The 18,929-nt window shown below is 50.6% G+C and overlaps 6 protein-coding genes across 6 annotated transcripts; 4 read left to right on the top strand and 2 right to left on the bottom strand.

The window, feature by feature from the left end:
* Positions 1–1,055: 1,055 nt before the first annotated feature.
* Positions 1,056–2,090, top strand: APUU_12147A (NAD(P)-dependent alcohol dehydrogenase; the record flags this gene model as incomplete). The annotated part of the gene is made up of 1 exon (XM_041698316.1): positions 1,056–2,090. The coding sequence occupies one exon, from the start codon at positions 1,056–1,058 to the stop codon at positions 2,088–2,090; it is 1,035 nt and encodes a 344-aa protein (XP_041551513.1).
* A 1,206-nt stretch (positions 2,091–3,296) lies between these two features.
* On the bottom strand, positions 3,297–4,241 carry APUU_12146S (uncharacterized protein; the record flags this gene model as incomplete). Its single annotated transcript, XM_041698315.1, has 2 exons — positions 3,297–3,794; positions 3,870–4,241. The coding sequence occupies 2 exons, from the start codon at positions 4,239–4,241 to the stop codon at positions 3,297–3,299; spliced, it is 870 nt and encodes a 289-aa protein (XP_041551512.1).
* Positions 4,242–4,845: 604 nt separating this feature from the next.
* Positions 4,846–6,654, bottom strand: APUU_12145S (putative NAD+ kinase; the record flags this gene model as incomplete). The annotated part of the gene is made up of 5 exons (XM_041698314.1): positions 4,846–5,002; positions 5,086–5,362; positions 5,423–6,458; positions 6,518–6,565; positions 6,622–6,654. The coding sequence occupies 5 exons, from the start codon at positions 6,652–6,654 to the stop codon at positions 4,846–4,848; spliced, it is 1,551 nt and encodes a 516-aa protein (XP_041551511.1).
* A 6,704-nt stretch (positions 6,655–13,358) lies between these two features.
* On the top strand, positions 13,359–13,835 carry APUU_12144A (uncharacterized protein; the record flags this gene model as incomplete). Its single annotated transcript, XM_041698313.1, has 2 exons — positions 13,359–13,456; positions 13,535–13,835. The coding sequence occupies 2 exons, from the start codon at positions 13,359–13,361 to the stop codon at positions 13,833–13,835; spliced, it is 399 nt and encodes a 132-aa protein (XP_041551510.1).
* A 686-nt stretch (positions 13,836–14,521) lies between these two features.
* On the top strand, positions 14,522–15,724 carry APUU_12143A (uncharacterized protein; the record flags this gene model as incomplete). The annotated part of the gene is made up of 1 exon (XM_041698312.1): positions 14,522–15,724. One exon carries the CDS (start codon positions 14,522–14,524, stop codon positions 15,722–15,724), a length of 1,203 nt encoding a protein of 400 aa, XP_041551509.1.
* Positions 15,725–16,127: 403 nt separating this feature from the next.
* LAS1 (rRNA-processing protein LAS1) lies at positions 16,128–17,561 on the top strand (the record flags this gene model as incomplete). The annotated part of the gene is made up of 4 exons (XM_041698311.1): positions 16,128–16,247; positions 16,336–16,475; positions 16,547–17,023; positions 17,078–17,561. The coding sequence occupies 4 exons, from the start codon at positions 16,128–16,130 to the stop codon at positions 17,559–17,561; spliced, it is 1,221 nt and encodes a 406-aa protein (XP_041551508.1).
* Between the last annotated feature and the right edge of the window lie 1,368 nt (positions 17,562–18,929).

The raw sequence follows: 18,929 nt of genomic DNA, 5'->3' as shown, positions 1-18,929 counted from the left end.
GTAGCTTCTATAGCTATCTAGAATAAGAAGTCAATACCCCCCTCTTGTACACCTATTTATAGCTGGAATAAAGACTTTTTAAAGCTAATATAGGCTGATTATGTCTGTAGTCCATCCATTGGCGCTTATTTTAACTCTCTAATCTCCTGGGATTGCTGCTTCATCGAACCATCCCTTAATATAAACCTTTTCCTTGAAGATAATGGTGGAGGGTATTGACCATCCTCTTAAATTAATGTATTTAATAGTTATAATCCATTCCTGATTCCCTGGCTGTATAAGCTATGGTTTGCCAGGTATTCCCGCTCTAGAAACTATTTTTGTTATTGCAATAAGTCCCATAGTAAACCTAGTTTTATTAAAGTTATAGATATCTTCATCTATAATACTATACTGATCTTTAGCCTTCTGTAACTTGTTAAAAAAAGCACTAATGACCTTCGGATCTTCACACAGTACTCTTTGGCGATTAATCTTTCTAGCAAATCTGCTTTTTATCTCCGGGCGATGCTTGGTAAACTCTGTTACCTAATTCTTTCCTACTGGCTTAGGGGGGGTGGCGGAATCAGCACCTAGGATAGTATTAGCTATCTCTTATACTTAGAAGTGCCTTAGGGCAGCGCCACGTATATTAAGTGATACTATCTATGTTATTAATGCATCCTCTTGTCTCTCAGATAGCCTACTCGTGTGGTTGCGGAGTTCTGGTCGAGATTGAAGTCCCTTTAATCGATCACGTAGGGTTTGAGGAGGTAGATTATAAATCAATACAGCTTGACGAGTATTCGATATTTTTTGATTTTTTAAATCATTAATAGCGCATTGAATTCTGTCCTCTTACTTAATTGATTCTTGCTTCGTTTTACGCGCTTTTCGTGGCATGGTGGCTAGTTGAAGTTGGTGGGTGGTTAACGCGTTTGATTTTTTAGAGTTGCACGAGCTGACCGGGATACACGAACCGACCGGGAATTACGTTAAAACACCTAAGTTAGTTACGTCAGGACTAACATCCCGTAAAATCATTCTCAACTTCACCCAATTCAACCCCAACCACAATGGCAGAATACATGAAAGCCTGGCAACAGGCCACACCCGGCCCCGTCGAGGAGAACCTCAAACTCATCGACAACGCCATACAGCCCAATACAGCAAGCCTCAAACAAGACGAGATCCTCGTCCGCGTCGCCAGCGCCGGGCTTAACCCCGCAGACTACAAAACCATAGAAATGGGCCTCATGTCCCGCGCCATCGCCAAGTTCCCCAAAACAGTGGGCATGGATCTCAGCGGTACTGTTGTAGCTGTGGCTGAGGCTGAGGCTGAAGGGTCAACCGGCGTCAAGGTCGGCGATAACGTCCTCGGCCGGGTCGAGCCCTTCCAGTCGTATGGCGCACTATCTGAATACGTGGTACTTCCACGGGATGCATACGCCGTGCTACCCAAGGGCGTGAATCTCGATCAGGCTTCCGGGGTGCCTACGGCGGGGATGACGGCGTATCAAAGCATCAAGCCGTACATCAAACCCGGCGACCGGGTCTTCATCAACGGCGGCTCCGGAGGAACAGGGACCTTTAGCATCCAAATTGCAAAGGCGCTCGGATGCCACGTCACGACGTCCTGCTCAACAGGCAAAGTCGAGCTAGTGAAGGATCTAGGCGCCGACGCGGTAATCGACTACCGGGTCGACGACATCGTGGCTGTGCTTGAAGCCGAGGGCCAGGTTTATGATCTGGTGGTGGACAACGTTGGGAGCTCGCCAAAGGACTTTTTCACCACGACGCCCAAATTCCTTAAGCCGGAGGGTTACTTTATTAGCGTGGGGGGCTCTGCGTCGCTCCAGACGGCCAAGAATTTCGCCCAGGGCTTGCTGAGGCCGACATTTCTGGGTGGCACGCCGCGCAAGTTTGTGCCTTGTGTCACTAAGAATGTACACGACGACTACGAGCAGCTGGTGAGGTGGCTGGCGGATGGGACAATAACGACCATTATCGAGTCAACGTTTGAATTTGAGGAGGCAATTGAGGCATTGAAGTATCTAAAAAAGGGCTCCAGTGCGGGGAAGGTGATTGTACACGTCTCGTCCAAGGTATGAGTGTAGCACACTGCGTAATAATAGTTATAATGAGACATGCGTGGGATAGCTGGCGAGCAACCAGCCATGCATGGTTTTTGGTGTAGCGGTCTACTGTCTCTTGTCAAAATACCCATCATATGCCATCATCTGCCCACTTCTTTGGTTTGAAATTTGCGGCTGTATAGGTCTATTTGACCATGTCCATGACACCACCAAGTCCAATGGCATGCCAAAAGTGTTTGTTATAGTATGCTTAGTGAGTGTGCTTTTAGATCTCTAACTCAGCCTTAAGTATAAGTGGGATGGTGGATACTTTTGAAGGTTGAAAATGAAAGGAAATGAAAGATTTTATAATCAGTTCTTCATGGGTATCGATATTAAGACCTCGAGTCATTGATACTGATTGATAACAGATGATTGTTCAAGACAAAGAGCTCTAATGAAGTCGGTAAGATATCATGCCCGGCCGTTCGTTCCTTCCACAACAGTATTCAAGAAGGTCAACCTACAATAGCCGACAGCCTACAGCCAAACTGGTAGGCCCCAGCCCTAAGTGCATCCGCCTATGAGATGGGGACATTTGCTCTGTGGTACGTTACTCAAGGAATAACCCTAAGGAGATTTGGACTGGCCCCCACACGAAATGGAGATTCCTGTGCCCGATTCGAGATGATGCGGACTAAGTAATAATTTACAGCATGGCGACGGATCTTAGAGACGCAATGGATGCTGGCGGGGGCTAGCTTGTTAGGAACTGTAGGGAGTTTGCGTACTTTCTGTACAAGAGGACTAGATAAAGACGATGGGGACTTTGATGGGCGGTTGGTAAGTATGCAACGAGCTTCAGAACGAGAGAAATGAGCATGATGTCTTTTCAAGTGTCAAATAATATTGCGAACCGAATTCTCCCTGTCACTCCCTCGTGCTCCTGGGTAATGTCTGGGCCGTAGGTATTAGGGTTAGTATCACCACGGGAGGCTGACGGTAATCTCCCACCTCGCTCTCTTTGGATCCGTAGACAATGCCGTCAATGAAGCTTGTATTGTATAGTAGGATGCAAGACAAGTCCTTCCTGGTCTATAAGATGTCCCCGATCAGGTAAAACAGACTGCCAGAGACTCATAACTAGTGGAAGTAGGCTCATAAAATACTGTGCACTGATTATGAAACCCCAGGTATATACAGTTTCTGGAAATACCAGCTATAAAGACATGAATAAAGTATTTACATTTTGCTCGGCATTCTCATAGCCCCGTCAATGCGTATAACAGTCCCATTCAGCATCGAATTTTCAATGCTCGAGATAACCATGTGTCCGAATTCCTCAGGCTTCCCCGCCCGGCGCGGAAACTCCATTACTCGCTCAAGACTCGCGCGCGCCTTGTCGGGGAGAGCCTTGGTCATGTTGCTCTCAAACAGACTCGGGGCAATGGTGACCACACGAATACCGTATCTAGCAACGTCGCGGGCCAGCGGAAGCGTCATCGAAGCAATCGCACCCTTTGACGCGGAATAGGCAACCTGGCCGGGCTGGCCGTCGAAGGCGGCTGACGACGATACCAAGATAAGCACGCCTCGTTCTCCGTCGCTGGTGAAAGGTTCGTTTTGAACTAGATGGGGGATGCTGAGACGGAGAAGATCAAGTGTTCCTCGGAGGTTCACGTTCAGGACGAAGTCGATGTTTGAGAGTTCCACTGGGGATTTTGATCGTGCATCGTAGATCTGCATATCGTATGGAATGACACAATGAGCATGAAGAACTCTCACCAGTCAACAAGACGACGGACGGTATCTTACCTTGGACGGTAACCCAACACCAGCAGCCGCAACAACTCCTCCAAACCGCTTCCCAGTCTGCTTGATCCAGTCTGCACCGGAAGCCACGGCAGCTTGAACGCTTGATGTGTCGGTGACGTCCGTTTCCACGAACTTCGCTCTGTCGGCGCCGAATTGCTTGACCACGTCCTCATCCAGGCCTGGGTGCAAGTCCAGCAGCAGTACATTAGCCCCGGCGCGGTGGAGCTCGCGGGCTGTTTCAAGCCCTAGTCCTGAGCATCCGCCGGATATGATGAAAGTAGCGTCTGCGGGCTTCATGGTAGGCCTACAGAGTGCAAGGAGATGCAATGAAGAAGTTGGAAGTGAAGAGGGAAGCTTGTGACTTGAGCTCATCTGCAAGTGATCATATCGGTCGCGTGAAGTACCGAGGTAGTCAAAGCAGCTCCACTTGACGCTCTTTCAGCCAGTAACCACAGCTTACATGGAATCTGCCTAACTGAGAACGGTAAAGATTGCTTTCTCCATTGGTTTAATAGTACTGGCAAGAGAGGATGGATATATCTAACAACTATTTTAACAGCTGGTCAGTAGGGCTATAGTATAGGAAGAATCCTCAATGGCCCTTGGCAAGGAGATGAGTATAATTGTCATTGGCTATATTCGGAAACCCTGGGGAGAAAAGCATCCGTGGAGCTTTGTTTCTGGGACATGTTCACATGAATCGTCCTTCTTGTTGCGTGGAGGGCTTTAACATTCCCGCAAGTCTAAAATGAAATAGACGTATATATAAGGCTATTAAGATTCCTGGTTATTCAAACTCAGATCCTGGCTATTAATTTTCCTTCACCGGTATAAACCAAGTCCATCCAAATGCGCTCATTCACTCCATAACGTAACAACATAACATAGAAAGACACCTCAAATAGATGCATACCCCGAAATGCTTCAACAAACAACAAACAATAAACCAAAAAAGCGGGTACAAAGCTGAAAGTCACTACTGCATGGCCTTCTGCCTCTGCCGCGTATTCCAGTTCAACGTCTTGGACAAACTATGCATCCAGTCATCGCCACGACCTCCATGAGGCAGGACATTTGCAAATGGATATCGCGATGCAGAAACCGTCACGTAGTCGCCGGGGAGTAATTCAACTCTGTCGGGAGTGGCATCAGCGGTGTTCATCCTGTATAATATAATACAGCTTGTACAGCTTGATGATCTGAATAGGATACATACCTCTGTCGTCCGTCAAAGCTCGCCCAGGAGCTTGTCCTTGCGTCGTAAGGAACTCCAACCCGAAGCACGACGGTGTCGGGGAGGATAATCGGGCGGAAGGAGAGCGTGTGTGCGCAGATGGCAGTGATCAGGATGACCGGGTTATCGGGATGCGAGAGGGAGCCGCCCGCCGCCATGTTGTAGGCTGTTGACCCGGTTGGCGTGGCGATGCAGACGCCGTCAGCCTGCAGGGTTGTGAAGTGTTCGTCACCGCCGAAGAGCTCAATTGAGGACATGGCTGGGGATGTTAGTGTTGTTGCCATATAATGGATACATGGATGGTTTTCTCAGGACTTACTAGGATTAGGCCCTCTGTCCACGACAATATCGTTTAGGATATGTACGACGCCATCGGGTCTGTGGCTGAGTGTGCCGTCCGATTCATCACCTATTAACTCCTCGACGAGATCTCGATGCTTCTTGCTAGATGGTGTTTCTCTTTTGTGTGGGTTGCTCCGCATAATCGTGCATTCGAACCGCAGCCGCAGACTAACCATGACGCCGCCCTGGATCGCAGACCCGAGGATACTCTCGTAGTTATTGAAATCAAACTTCGTCAAGAACCCAAGCGACCCCAACGAAAAGGACAGCACAGGCGGCACAACATGTTGGAACAACCAGCTCGTGTAGAGCACCGTCCCGTCACCACCAAGCGTGACGACAAAGTCAAACAGATACGCCTGGTCGGTAGCCAGCTTCGTATCCCAAAACTTGAGCCGCCTTTCCACGGCCGGATTCTCCTTCAGCAGACCCTCGTAGTTGAACTCCGGGTCAACGCGCAGCCTGTCCTCTATGTACACCACGTACTCCACCCCACGGTCCTTAGACAGTAACCACTGCGTAACTTTTCTCGTCGCATCAACAACCGACTCATCCCCGGCCTTGGTGACAAGGAATATCGTCTTAACATTGAGCTTAAGCCGAATGTTATCGAGCTTCTTGGACAGGTTGCGCACATTCCACGCCATATCGGAGAGTTGTTTCTTCGTAAGCTGTCGGGACTCGACCTCGTTCGCCCTCGTGCGTGGCGACTTCGTCCGGAGATGGTTATCTGGTTTCGTATTTTCAATGTCTTCTTTTTCTTCATCGTCCTCTTCCGTGATCGCGACGTCGTGCGCCGCCGCCGCGGAACTATCGACAATGTCCGCCTCCAGCTTCGACTTGTCCTTTGATATCCGGAAATTGGCGATTCGGGCGGGTGTGAGCCCTTCGCCTGCGATGAGGGAATGCACGAAGCATGCTGTCGCTTCGTCGGGGTCTGGGTGTCTGGGTTCATCGGCCATTACGAGGGATGCTTTGCGGCGGTGGCTGTAGGTTCTAGGGGGGAGGAGGACCTATCCACGATGAACTGGAGTTAGTGATTTATAGAGAGTTATACATGAGAAGCGATTACCTCGAACTGATTGGGATCGTTTTCTTGCTGCTCGTGTCCGTCGCGGCCCTTGAAATAAGAGCGTCAGCGAGTTTGTTGTACAGCTATTGCGAAAGGGACAATACAGTATCTCGAGGACTTGGGCTCCGTCTGTCCATTGTTCCGGGTAGTTGGAGCTGGAGCTGGCGCTGGAGCTGGAGCTAGAGAGCCGGCTGAGTGCGTCATTCGCCGTCTCTTTTGGAGTCTGTTTTATCGCCTCTGGTTGAGGTTCGATGGTGCTGAGTGGAGGAAGCGGTCTATGACGTCGGTCTGCTGCGGAGCTGGGGAGCCTTCCATATTGCAGAACTTGTTTTGGTCTCGCACAATGGGCGCTACCTTTGAGAGATGGGGGTTGAGTTTTTGAATTTAGGAGTAGACAAAATAGTTAATGGAAAACTGGTTAATTGTATGAAGCGCATTTTTCCGGGGTAGGGAGTTTAACAGCCAAGCTTCGCGGAGTCTAACAGGAGAAACCGCCGGGTGCTCCTTCGCTTACGACCAAACAGACCATTGCACGATATCAATCCAGAAGCATAAGCTACAAGCAGATGCCATATGTCGGTTCTCATAATTCACTACGAAACTACCGAGCAATCACCGAGGATTTTGTCAAATCAATACAATCCTCTTCCGGCACATTCCCGTGACTGATACATGGATCTTTAACAGTTAATAATGCCTGATGACAGTGAAGCCAGACAAAGAGAGCTATGACGAATATGGAACTGCCTCTGCCTGTCAGTGTCTCAAGTATAATTAGTAACCCAGTCTTCGCCTTTGAGAGAACAACGGAGAATGGTCTGGACCGCGGTGGAGAGCCACCGAGATCAGGGTGACGAATACTCCCTGTCTATGACCAAAGCGTCAAGCCGCCAGCGTCAATCTTCGCTCGTCTGAAGACCAAATTTCGGAGTCATAGATTGCCAAATTGACACAGCAGTGGTGCTGTTTTGTCGGTGAGTGAAGTAAAACGCAACTGGACAGTCGAGACAAGAAAAATGGACTTGTCACCCCGCCGCGGTGACCTGATCAGCAAGGTGCAGTATCACGATGCCCCTCACTTCATCATTACAGCCCCTCCAACCCTCAAAAGAGTCAGTGCCCGAGGTGCAAATCCCCTGAATCAGGTCAAACTTTGAACAGGACAAAGAGTCAAGGCAACTAAGGAGTCACGCCTGCAACGACCCGGCGTCCAGTCCATCTGCAAATCCCAGCGTGCGTCCAACTGATTCTGACTTGTGGTTTCTGACCACGGAGCAGTCAAGAACGGGACGGGATTTAGGTTCAATAATCGACCCCCCCCAGCTAGTCACGATTCGCGCCGCGATTCAGGTTCAGTGGAAGCAGGAGGAAGCACTTGTAAGGGAAGGAAGCGGATTTGTTGGAGTTGTTGTTGGGAGCGACTGCAACGTGCGAGATTATTACCAGCCACCGCAACCTCCAGCTCCACCTAACTCTTCGTTTTGGCCCCTCGTTTTGAGTCTTGACATCGGAGGACTTCCTTTCTGTGGAGAGTTTGGAGGTCCATGCAAAGTTCGACGAGTATTAAGATGAGACGGCGAAGTCCGGATGAAGCACGGAAAGCGATAATCATCGGCTCGTTGTTGGAGAGACGAGTTGATGCACAATACCACAAGGTCAGCACCCTCCTCCGCAGTCTGTGCCTACCCCGGCATTTTGGGTATTCTAGTCGAGCAGCCACAAAGCAATAAGTAGTATGATGCGATGTTCTCCTTGTCCAAGCGAAACCATGTGGTCTTCCAAACCTTGATCGTGCTTGGGCCATTCTTGGGTTCCCAATCAAAAGCCATGGTAGAGTGAATTGGGTCCAGTTCCAACCAACCCAGCTCCTCCTTCGACCCAGGCGGGACAAAGCATGACGATACTGATAGACATGGACAATAACAATAAACGAATAAACTGCCTGCGCGCAGCCGGTTCCAATAACTGGGCGGAAGTTAATTCCAGAGTCTAGGATCCAGGTGGATCGGTGGCTCACTAAACGGATCCTGAGTCCTGGGCCGCAAGTTGTAGACCGATTGTTTTACCATTCTGCCTGTGGCCCACCTGTCGGTGGGCAATCAGAATGGAACATATTAGAGATTGCATCAAATGTATTTGAGCTCTGCCGATGCAAGCGAGGGAAATATCGACCGAGGTGCTTGGTTATGCAGGCAGCAATGTCACACACAGACTCTAGAGCCATCCCTGCCTCTTTTCCCATGCGAGCCTCAGAATCGAGAACGCCTCGAGGATAATACGGAGTCCTCGACCAGGCGACGTGTGATATATTTGCTTTTTGCCAGCTATCACAGTGCTGAGTGTGCTTGCCAGTCCTGGAAATTGGTGATTGACTCGAGCCAACGGAGGGTCCCACTTGATCTGCCGTGGCCAATGCAGCCAGGATCGGGCCAGTTCTACGCTGGATTTTATTTGCCCGATGCTTCCTATTTCTTAACCTTGTTTCGCCAGCCATAAGAACCTGGCTCATATCACTCGTCAATGCGCCTGGCCTCCGGGAGGGCCGTTGACCGGAAGTTGTAACGGGTACCAGCCTTTGGCCCGTCTGACTTTGCCGTCACGTACACAAGCGAGACGCTGCTGTTGTGCCTGATTCGTTAGCCTGCGCTAATCAATGCCGCACTGTACCCCATACAAAAATCACCTCAATTAAGGATGGAGTCGAAGTTGGGGTCATGCGGTTCTCCTACTGGCATATGGATCTGAGCCTGCATTGGGCCCCTGTTAGAGGACGCCTCAAATTTGCCACCTCGTAGTATCACAATTACTCCGTGAAGGACTTGCCAGACTAGTTTAAGAATCAAGAGTCTTGAGGGTCTGCGCACGTGTGAGGGAGGCTTGGCCTTTGAACGGGGGTACACTTTGGACACTGCCTCATGGTAGGCAGCAATATACGTAGCTGAAAGCGAGTTGGGCAACTTATGGTGGGGGGTAATATGGAGCGACAGGCGCCTTCGTAATACGAAATTCATGGAACTCGGATCTTCTTGATACTATTGCGAAGAGAGCGACGTGGGAGCTTGTAAGCCCGGTGCAAGCCAAGTCATGGCGCAGTTTCATCCTTCGGTTCGTCAATCGGAAGTTCAAAGGCGGACCTGTCGCACTGTGCGATGGCCGCGCCACAACGTCTGAGCTCAAGATCAAAGCATGAAGCATCTGATCGGTCAGGGAAATAATCATTGATGCAATGCGATGCAATGCCACCCGCCCCGGTGACCTGCCCTCGCGGCCTGTGGCCCTCTTGGGCCGAGAGGTAAAGTAGAAGCGATGATACTTGGAATAGATTAATTGGAATCATGGGTGGGCTGCAGGAAAAGAAGGTTCAGACTACAGAGGGGTGTGCTCATTATTCTTTCCTTTCTTTTGTTCTCCATCCAGCGGCCAGCCAGGTGATGGAGCGGTGATTTGTTCAAAAAAGGGTGGGATGCGTCTGCAGGCGAGCATGACTCAAATGGCATACATTGTATGCATGCAGGTATCCTGCATCAGAGCCAGCCTTGCACCCCGGAGGAGACGCTCCCGTTTGGTCCAATAAAAAGACCGAACCCTCCAATAGGCCTCTCTGCGTGATATCGCCGGCGGCTACTCTATTGTTGACTAAAGGCGCGAACCCAAGAATGCGTATGCCTTGTCGTGTTACATTTGCCCTGTGCCCGGTCTTGAAGGAAGGAGTCTCCGCAAGAAACGACGTGCTCGAGAAACAATCAGCGGCGCAGCGCCCTCATACAACATGTGATTGCTCGTCAGGAGCGCCTGGGCGTCCCGCAAGCACGCCGCAGAGCCCAACAAAATCAGCTTCTCGTCGGATTCCGATGATCCATCCAGGGAAACCAAAATAGGGACTGACATGCCACTAAGGTAAGCCAAATTGTTTAGCGTCAAAATGTTCCATTGGATTTTTCCTTGAATTGGATTTCCCTTTTCAATTTTCTTTTCTATTGATTGATTTTTTCCCTTTTATTTGCATCCTTGGCTGACGCTCGGGCCCGAACCACGGTTTGATAGGCACTGCAGCCGAAAATCCGTGGGTGGCTGCCGGCTGGGAAGAAGAAGAATGATGAAAAAGGAGCAAGGCACCACTTTCCTCTGTCCCTCCCTTTCTCTCCGTTAGGCTTGTGGATGTTGCAGCTGAGGAGTCTCCGAGGACGACTGTTGCCGAAGGAGGTTTGGTGTCGCGCTGTCTGGGACGGTGCGACCGCCGATTATTCTTAGCATGGCTAATTTTTGACCCCAGCGAAACAAGAAGAATCACCGCTCTGGCCATGTCTGAGTTGCTGGTGTAGTATTCGTATTATCATCACTATTGTTACGATTCCGTAGTCTTGAGTTTCAGACGAAGCTCGCCTGTGTCGCACCCGCGCCCTCTCGGGTGCTTCTGGATCAGGCCGAAGGTGCAGAGCTGGTTGCGGTGGCTGTTGTGACTGACGTCTGTGGAAAATGGACAGATCTCTCCACTCCGAGGTTCCAGCCGCACAGTTCACAGCTTCGCAAGGAACAGCGAATGAGACGGTCGCATGCATTCCTTAAGGCTGTGCTGGAGGCCAGGATGAGCGCTGTTTCTCATTTGCGGGTTGCAGTCCTAATCAATGATCATCAATTCCTGGGTGACCTCTCGATTCACGACACCTCCCAATAATATCCCCTAAGCGCCAGGCAACGCTGCTGACGACGGGGGTTATTGTTGGAGGTTGCATACAGCCCGGCTGGTGATTCAAATAAAACGATCGGCGTTGTACTCCGGAAGGATCCAGCACAGGTCAGCAGCAGGAAACCTTGGTCGTAGTACTCCCCTCCGTAGTGCCTTCTTCATTGCTCCTCGCCTCCTCGCTGCTCCAGACCCCGGGCTCGGTTACAAGACAGTTGCTTTGAGGGACACTCCTGGAATCGCCGCGGCATGCTGACAAGACGCCTAAACGTTCCGTCTGCGAGCGACAAGACCGAGCTCCACTTGGCTGGGGGGGCTTGGGCTGCAGAAGTGTGTCCGCAACTCGATCGTGAGTCGTCGTCCGACTTGTTGTCTCTCGGGAGATGGGAACGGAGACCCACAATGGTTGGCCCTTCCTCCCTTTCCCATTCCTGAGTCCTCGCTCTTAACCTCGATGGGGAAGTTCAAAAAAGGTCTGACTAACCCGACCCCTGACCTTCTGGAATTTTGTTCTTCTCGCCCTTCCCCTCTACGGTGGAGCTGAGCCCCGCACTTGCTTTCCCGGTGGCTCTCCTCCTGTAATCTCCGTCTCCTGATTTGTAGGACAGCCGGGCGATGATCTCAAGAGTTAAGACTTCAAGGTCAATTGTCCGATAGGCGGTTGCTTAGTGCCGATTTTAAAGTCTGATGGTCGCACGGGGCTTTGGGTTTTGTCTTTTTTCGTTTTTCCCTATTTTATTTTCTTTGGTCCACTTTGGCACGATGGCGAAGGGTGAATCTCTCACCGTTTTGGCATCCTATAGAAGAGTTTTGTGATAGTACTCAAATCTCGAGTAATGGTTGAGTTATGCAGGAGGCAAGTTCGTTGTTAGACAAGCTGTTGGACGATGTGACAGAGGCAGCAGTGAGGATCTGATCACTGCAAGGCTCCGGTTATGCTCGATCAGGCATTTGATATTCATATTCCTTTTGCTGGGCTGCTGACGGGGTAGAGCCCCTGGGGGCCTAGAGAATCCAGCGAGCGGTGCGCTTCCAAAGTAGTCGAACGACCACCCCTCGGCGGCAGAGGCACGCCCGAGGCATCGTGTGTTTCCTGTAAGCCGGCTCTATCAAGGAGTATTTGTGGTCCCACCAATTCCTCACACGCATGCACAAATGACAATCAATGCACATCCCTCCAAACAAGTCACCCGTCCTTCCTTTTGTTGGGAGTTGCGAATTGATTCTCGGCACGATGGAGTTCTCCGTACAGAACATTTGCCGGTGTATCCGCGGGAGAGGTGGCTCATCAGAGTCGTAGTCACTCCGCAGTGGCACACTTAATATATTCTACCAATCCGGTGACTGTATCGCCTTATACAAGTGTGCAGGTTTGCCCATAAAGGTGTTTGCACAGACCCCACTTGGGATGGCTTGGGAGTTGGGATTCGGAATTGACCAAAACTTAACAGTGTGGCGCTTGGTATCGTGGCCGAACCTTCCGCCCATTCTTCCTTCACCGGTGTAGAACCTCCAAGAGGAAGGGATTTTTCATTATTTGCCCCAATTTGCGTCTGGTATCATGGAGTCAGACAAGGGAAAGATTATTGGGAGCGCCAGGAAGGCTCCACACAAATATGGCTAGCCGACAGCGCACCCCGAAGGGTGATTCGCAGAAGGCGGCGGGTGGTGTGAAGGGCGCTAACGGTGGTTCCTCTCGTATCCTTGGTTGGGTTCTGGATACGGCGGTATCAAATGTGGGTATGCCAGGTTTATCAAAGAATGATCACATCATTGATCGTTGTCTCGGCCATTTCCGGTTAGGCCGACGATTAGATTAAACTAGACGCTGGAGAGAAAAGGGTTCTGCAGAGGCAAATCGGTTCGTGTTATTCACAGAGGCAGGAGTCAAAACTACTACACCAGAAAGCCACTCATCTCGAAGTCATGGTCCAGGCGACGCAGCGACGCACCCCGCCAGCCTGCCATGGACGCCCTTTTGTCTACTGGTCACAGCCACCATCATACTTCGGAGATACAAGGCCAAGATGGCCGGTTGTCCTTGCGTAACGGCGATTTGACAGGTTGGAAACGGTGAACTTGTGGGGACCAGCGAGGAATCCGGGCAGAACTTGCTCCAAGGGCCAGGATGGAGTACGTAATAATGAAATCTCAAATATGGAGGCCAAGGTCACGCAGACACTGGCAGGGTCGGCGATCAGGAAGAAGTGCCACAGTTTGCCAGTTACCAAATGTTCTGGCTCAAACGGATTAAGGTACGTGAGACAGACGGGATGTTTTGCACACTAGCCCGAAGCAGACTTGTGTGGCCTGGAACTTACCGTATTAGGCAGGTTAGCCCCCGGCCGCTCTGTTTCTCTGAGACTGTCGGATCATCCCCACCACATCATGGACCTCATTCTTAGTTCTTACTTCTTACGCGGAGGACCCTCCCCCCCAGAGACTGCCTATCATCGCCGAGTCCAGACTGGACTGACAATTGCTGCCTTCATACCGTGGTACTGGCATGGGCGCCTCTCAGGCTCCATCTCTGGGCTCAGCTATTCTGCGACTGTTACTGTCCATATTCACATCCTTCGCTCCTTCCTCCCTGAGCCGTGCCAGACTGCCAGCGCCTTGCTGCCCCCTGTCTGACTCTCCTGTTTCTGATCCACCCATTGCCCATTACTCAGACACTCAAGCCCCCTTTGGCGTGTCAACGTCGTGTCATTCCCAACCAGCATGTGCTGCTCTGGCAATCAGCATTCAGCAATCACCCTGCGATCGTGGAGCTCCAGCGGATGGGAGATCAGGAATTTTGTGTCCATGTCATGCCCATGCTCCAGCTAGCCCACCCACAAGGCTCCTTGTGTTCCACCTTTCCTTTCTTTTTAATTTAATTATTATTATTTTTTTTATTTTTTTTAGTTTGCTTTCCACTGTCGATGATCTGGCCCAATAGTCCGTCCCTTCTCGTAGGTTCGTACTTAACCTGGCGCTGGCCTACATGCGACTTGTATGGTCCTGGCTTTCTCGTACCTTGCCTCAAGCGCCTGCTGGTGACCATCCTGTGTCATCTTGACTGTGAAGTCTGAACCCCAGGTGAAGCTAAAGGTCCTTTGCATATTGCCGCAGCCATCCATGGGTCTACCCATGTTTGATGCTACCTGCTCATATATACCTCCTTCCTGATCCGCCTCCCAACACATTCGGTAACTATGTCTGGTTATCAACACAGCTACAACTGAACGTCTTATTCTACTTGCGACCTCTTTTCTTTCCCCATTTCTCCTTCTATTCCACGCTCCCTCTCCGGCGCTGACTCGCCCGCCTTCCACCTCATGAACTACTACTCACAACCTGGTGCGACCTTTGCGGGCTCGCAATGGGCCCAGGATAACCAGCCATGTGTGCCTCCGGCCACTCTTCAAGACTTCATTTATGCTTTCCCAAAGCCCAGGCTAAGCGGGCGTATCACCAAACCCCGTAGTGCCGGGAACAGTCCTTCTTCTACGGGCAGGCGGAGGACCACCACGATGCACAGCTCGCCTATGTATCGCCAACTGCCCAACCAGGATTATCAGGCTTCTCTGAGTGCAGCTCTGCTCAAATCTGTTGTCCAGCATGGACGCCGCTCACGACCTATGAGCTGGCACCCAGCATCAAGGCAGCCGGAATATCCACCACCATCGCACTATGATCCTTCAACTATGACGATAAACACATTTAATCTCCCAGTTACGCAGGCCTGCCCTCAGCCACAGCAACCAATGAGTGGTGCCTTTAATGATGAAAATTCTATGCTGCGATCATTCGCCCCAACGGAGTTTCCAACTTCGCAGCAGATGACTCTTCCCACCGCTGGAAACCAACTTCCTTTCCTCCAAGACACATCTTTCTTACAAATCAACAACCCTCAAGCAGACGGCACTTTCTTCGACGGGTCGCACCCGGGATTATCAACCCTTGCACAACCAATTTCAAATGACTGGCCATTCGATATGGTATCAATCAACCAGAGCGTCCCATCCGTAGGGGTCCCACCCTCAAACTATGGAAGTGTATCGTCCGGACGCCTGACTGAACCAGCCACACCTGACTTCCTTCCCATTCAACAATTCAGTGACGACGCTGATCCGCAGCCGATGTCCGCGTTAGAGAAGCCTGACCCGGAAGATGAGCTCGTCGGAATGGGCCTTTACAACAACCCAGACGCATTCACCGATGAACCATTGCAAGGAATGAATGGCAAGGGGCTGAAATTGGAAGAGACGTTCACACCGTCTTCGGATAACGAGGCGGACAATGAAGCAGATTATGACGATGACGACCAACCAGAATTGAACCAGGACTGCGCAAGTCAACATCAGCAACAGCACTCGCATCAAAATGCGAGCAAGCAACCGACTAAACCGGCTGAGAGTATGGTGCAAAAGTCCTTTTTCTTTGATGACGACTTTGAACAACCCTCTATGGGCGATTACCGACCTTCCTTCAACATTGCAGCTCCATCTTGCATGAATTACGGGTACGGATGGATTTGAATGACCTTAGATTTATTTTCTTTTTCTTTTTCACCCCTTTTATTTCCGTTTTTCATTCTCGCATAGCACGGAGTCTCGGTTTAGCTGGGTAAACAGCATGGCATAGAATAGCATAGGCAAGGGCGGACACCCCGAACTGGACGGCGTTAATTGTATTAAACAAGTGTCAATACCAAGTGATCACAATCCACCATTCAAGAAATTGAGCTACATTAGTTATCCAGCCTAAGTATGGAGTAAAGAAAAGAAAACGGAGAACACATCCGTTCGAAGCCCAATAAAACCAGATCCGGAAGGAAAAACTATTCCCCGATCAAAAAATCACCACGGGCATTTTTATATATTGTATATACGTATCTTCCCTCCCCAAGATACCCTCCAGGGAAAAACTCAAAAATCAAAGATGTCTAAAGTAATATTCACCCCATGGAAAGCCCACTCCGACCTCCTCACCGCGCGGAGCCAATTCTACCCGGCACCTGAATATACCGGGCCGGATATGCGCGCAAAGGCCTGCGCTACGGTATGTTTCAACATTCACTATATTTCTTACTTTTCCCTCGTGCTATAAATCATCAATCAAATACGCAGTGCTAATTGAATACATACAGGTCTCCGCCTGGAAACTACGCGGCAACCTCCCGCACGCCGTGGAAGCCACAGCCCTTCTCACAGACGCAATCCTGCACGATGATGCGAGCAAGAACTCAGTTTTCTCGATCAGGGCAACCTACGCTGCGGCGTTTTGCCGGTATGTACTCTACTCACTTACCTACTTATTAGTCTTCTCTGCGGTTCACTTGACTAAACCTGTATATATAGATTTGTAACTGGGCTGGTGGACAACAAACTGCACGGCGCGAAGAAGAGTATGTTTTCTCGCGCGCTGGACCTCGGTCTTCCTGCTTCGTTTGTGGAATTGCGGCATGAGGCTACCCATCGCGAGTTGCCGAGTTTGACGGTGTTGAGGGATTCGACGGCCCGGTCGTTGGAGTGGTTGTGGGGGTTTTATTGGAGAGGGGTGGGAGCTGATTCGTTTTCTGGTGCCTCGTTTGGTGGCGAGCTGGAGGAGCTGGTAAGGGAGGTACTTGGGCAGGTGGGGGCGCTCGTTCATGCGACTACAGACGGTAAGGGGGTCGGGTCTGGGGGTGGACTGTCGAGGAAGAAGAGGAGGGTGCAGATGGACTTGGCGAGTGCTGCGGCGAGGGTTGTAGGGATTCTGAAGGAGTCTAGAGGGGCAGAGAGTGTGTTGGCAGGGGTTATGTTGAGAGAAGGGTGGCTTGTGCCCGCTGGACGACGGTGCGTAAAGTATTCTCTCCATCTTTCCTTGCAGATGCTAACTCTAATTGATAGGCTTGGTGACACCCTAACGGACACGATCAGTAAATGGGATCCGCTGCTCCAGATGATTACAGAAGGGCATCATTCGTTCCTCGTCGCGTTAACGGAGACCATGGCGGACGAGCTGGCGTTTACATCGACAGGCTCATCAATTACAAGTACGAAAAGTGACCCCTACAGCGAAGGTGTATACACATGGCTGGACCATGTACTGCGCTCGACGCGATGGGAGTTGCACCGACGGTACATATCGGTTTCTTACGTCCTGGCTGTTTGCGGGGAGAGTTCGAATCATTGGACGGCGTTGTTGAAGAAGAGTATTTGCAAGGAGGCCGGGAGTGATAGTCTGCCTACGGTCTCGCAAAATCTGGGTTCTCAGCGCCAGTCTTCTGGCGAATCTGGGTTACCGGATGCAGACGATGATATGACGACGTTGAAAAAATTTGGCTGGGATATGGCAGATACGTGGGATAGCCGGCCGTTGGGGGTTGTCTAGGCTTGCATTTATTTCTCGGCGCGAGAACGTTCGAATATGCCATGGTTCAGGCTCTGTATTATACCCAAGTTTATTAACTAGACGGATTACACCGAGTATTTGTTATAAAAAGGCGCAAAAAGGGAAAACATTCGGAATGTGAGAACTTTCTTTACACGGTACAAAAGAGCGATGTACAACAAACTAGTTGGGAAGGTGCGATCTAGGAGGTACTATGTAGGTATTGCCGACCACCTGCCTGTAGCGGAAGGCACCATAACAAGTCGAAGTGACTTTGGGGAAAGAACAATGGGTTCCAGCGTCTCCGCTGTGCTTTCCTTACAAGAGAAATACCAGACTGCGTACAACAGAACTACGCAGGGCACCAGTTGGTGTGGTGGGTTACTCCTTGCTTGTGAAGCAGCCTGTCTGGAAAACACGAAGGTAGCATTGTATAATATCGGAAATTTTAGCTCTTTGTTCGATGTAAATACCAATCTAGCGCGTGGTGGAGACAGTCTGCATAGCACGGAGTATGTATCTTTCAAGGGACTGGCCTTGGTTTCTTCGATGGCAGAAGCCCAGATTAACTTGGCCTCTAATCCGCCGGTCCAGAGCTTTCATGCAGCGGCAGGACAGAGCACAACGTTAACGGTGCTTCCTTGATATTTCGGCGATCGTTGCCGTCGTTAGGGCTATGGTATGAAATCCACCGAGAGTATTGTTGAGCCGTCCGTCGGGTACCCAGTTCACTTCATAGCTCCATCGCCAGACGCGTGGTAAAGGACTTCGGTCTTTGGTCTGGATGATGTCGCATGAGCGTCTCACGAGGTATTGTGCCTTAAACCGTCGAACGTAAGTCGGGACTGGGTGCTTATTAGCCTCTTCTCCCCCTATATTCATTGTGGGAACATACAGTTTGATCTCGTTGGATTTTCGTGGCAGTCACGAGTCGCCTTAATTCCTTGAATTAAGGCTTCCATGACTGTCCCAGTACGCCCATGAATGGACGTGCTGCTTTCCACCCAGTCATCGGGTCTTTTTCGCGATTGCGCTGCTCTCGTTGACGCTGGCGACGAGCCTTGGCTCGCTGTTTTTGCTGCTTGCGGGCTTGGACCTCTTCGGGGGTCTTCCCGGTGAGTAGTCCGTATAGTCGATCCATCATCGTTTTGAGTACGCCTGGTTTATAGAGAGATATCCGCCTGAGTCGTCAGGAATCCGGGCGTCGACGGCTAATAAATAACAGCCCTTTTGATTCGGCCATCCGGATCACGGCACACCGAACCATAACAACTTAACAAGCGCTATTAATGTTTGGCACCGCCCCAGCACCTAGCCTCAACAGGTGCCCAAGAGAGAGAGGGCGATCAAGGTCATTGGACGTGGATT

Source organism: Aspergillus puulaauensis, chromosome 1, assembly GCF_016861865.1.
Source record: "Aspergillus puulaauensis MK2 DNA, chromosome 1, nearly complete sequence".
Taxonomy (NCBI): domain Eukaryota; kingdom Fungi; phylum Ascomycota; class Eurotiomycetes; order Eurotiales; family Aspergillaceae; genus Aspergillus; species Aspergillus puulaauensis.
Note: the sequence above shows the minus strand (reverse complement) of the source record. Positions and strands in the feature narration are given on the sequence as shown.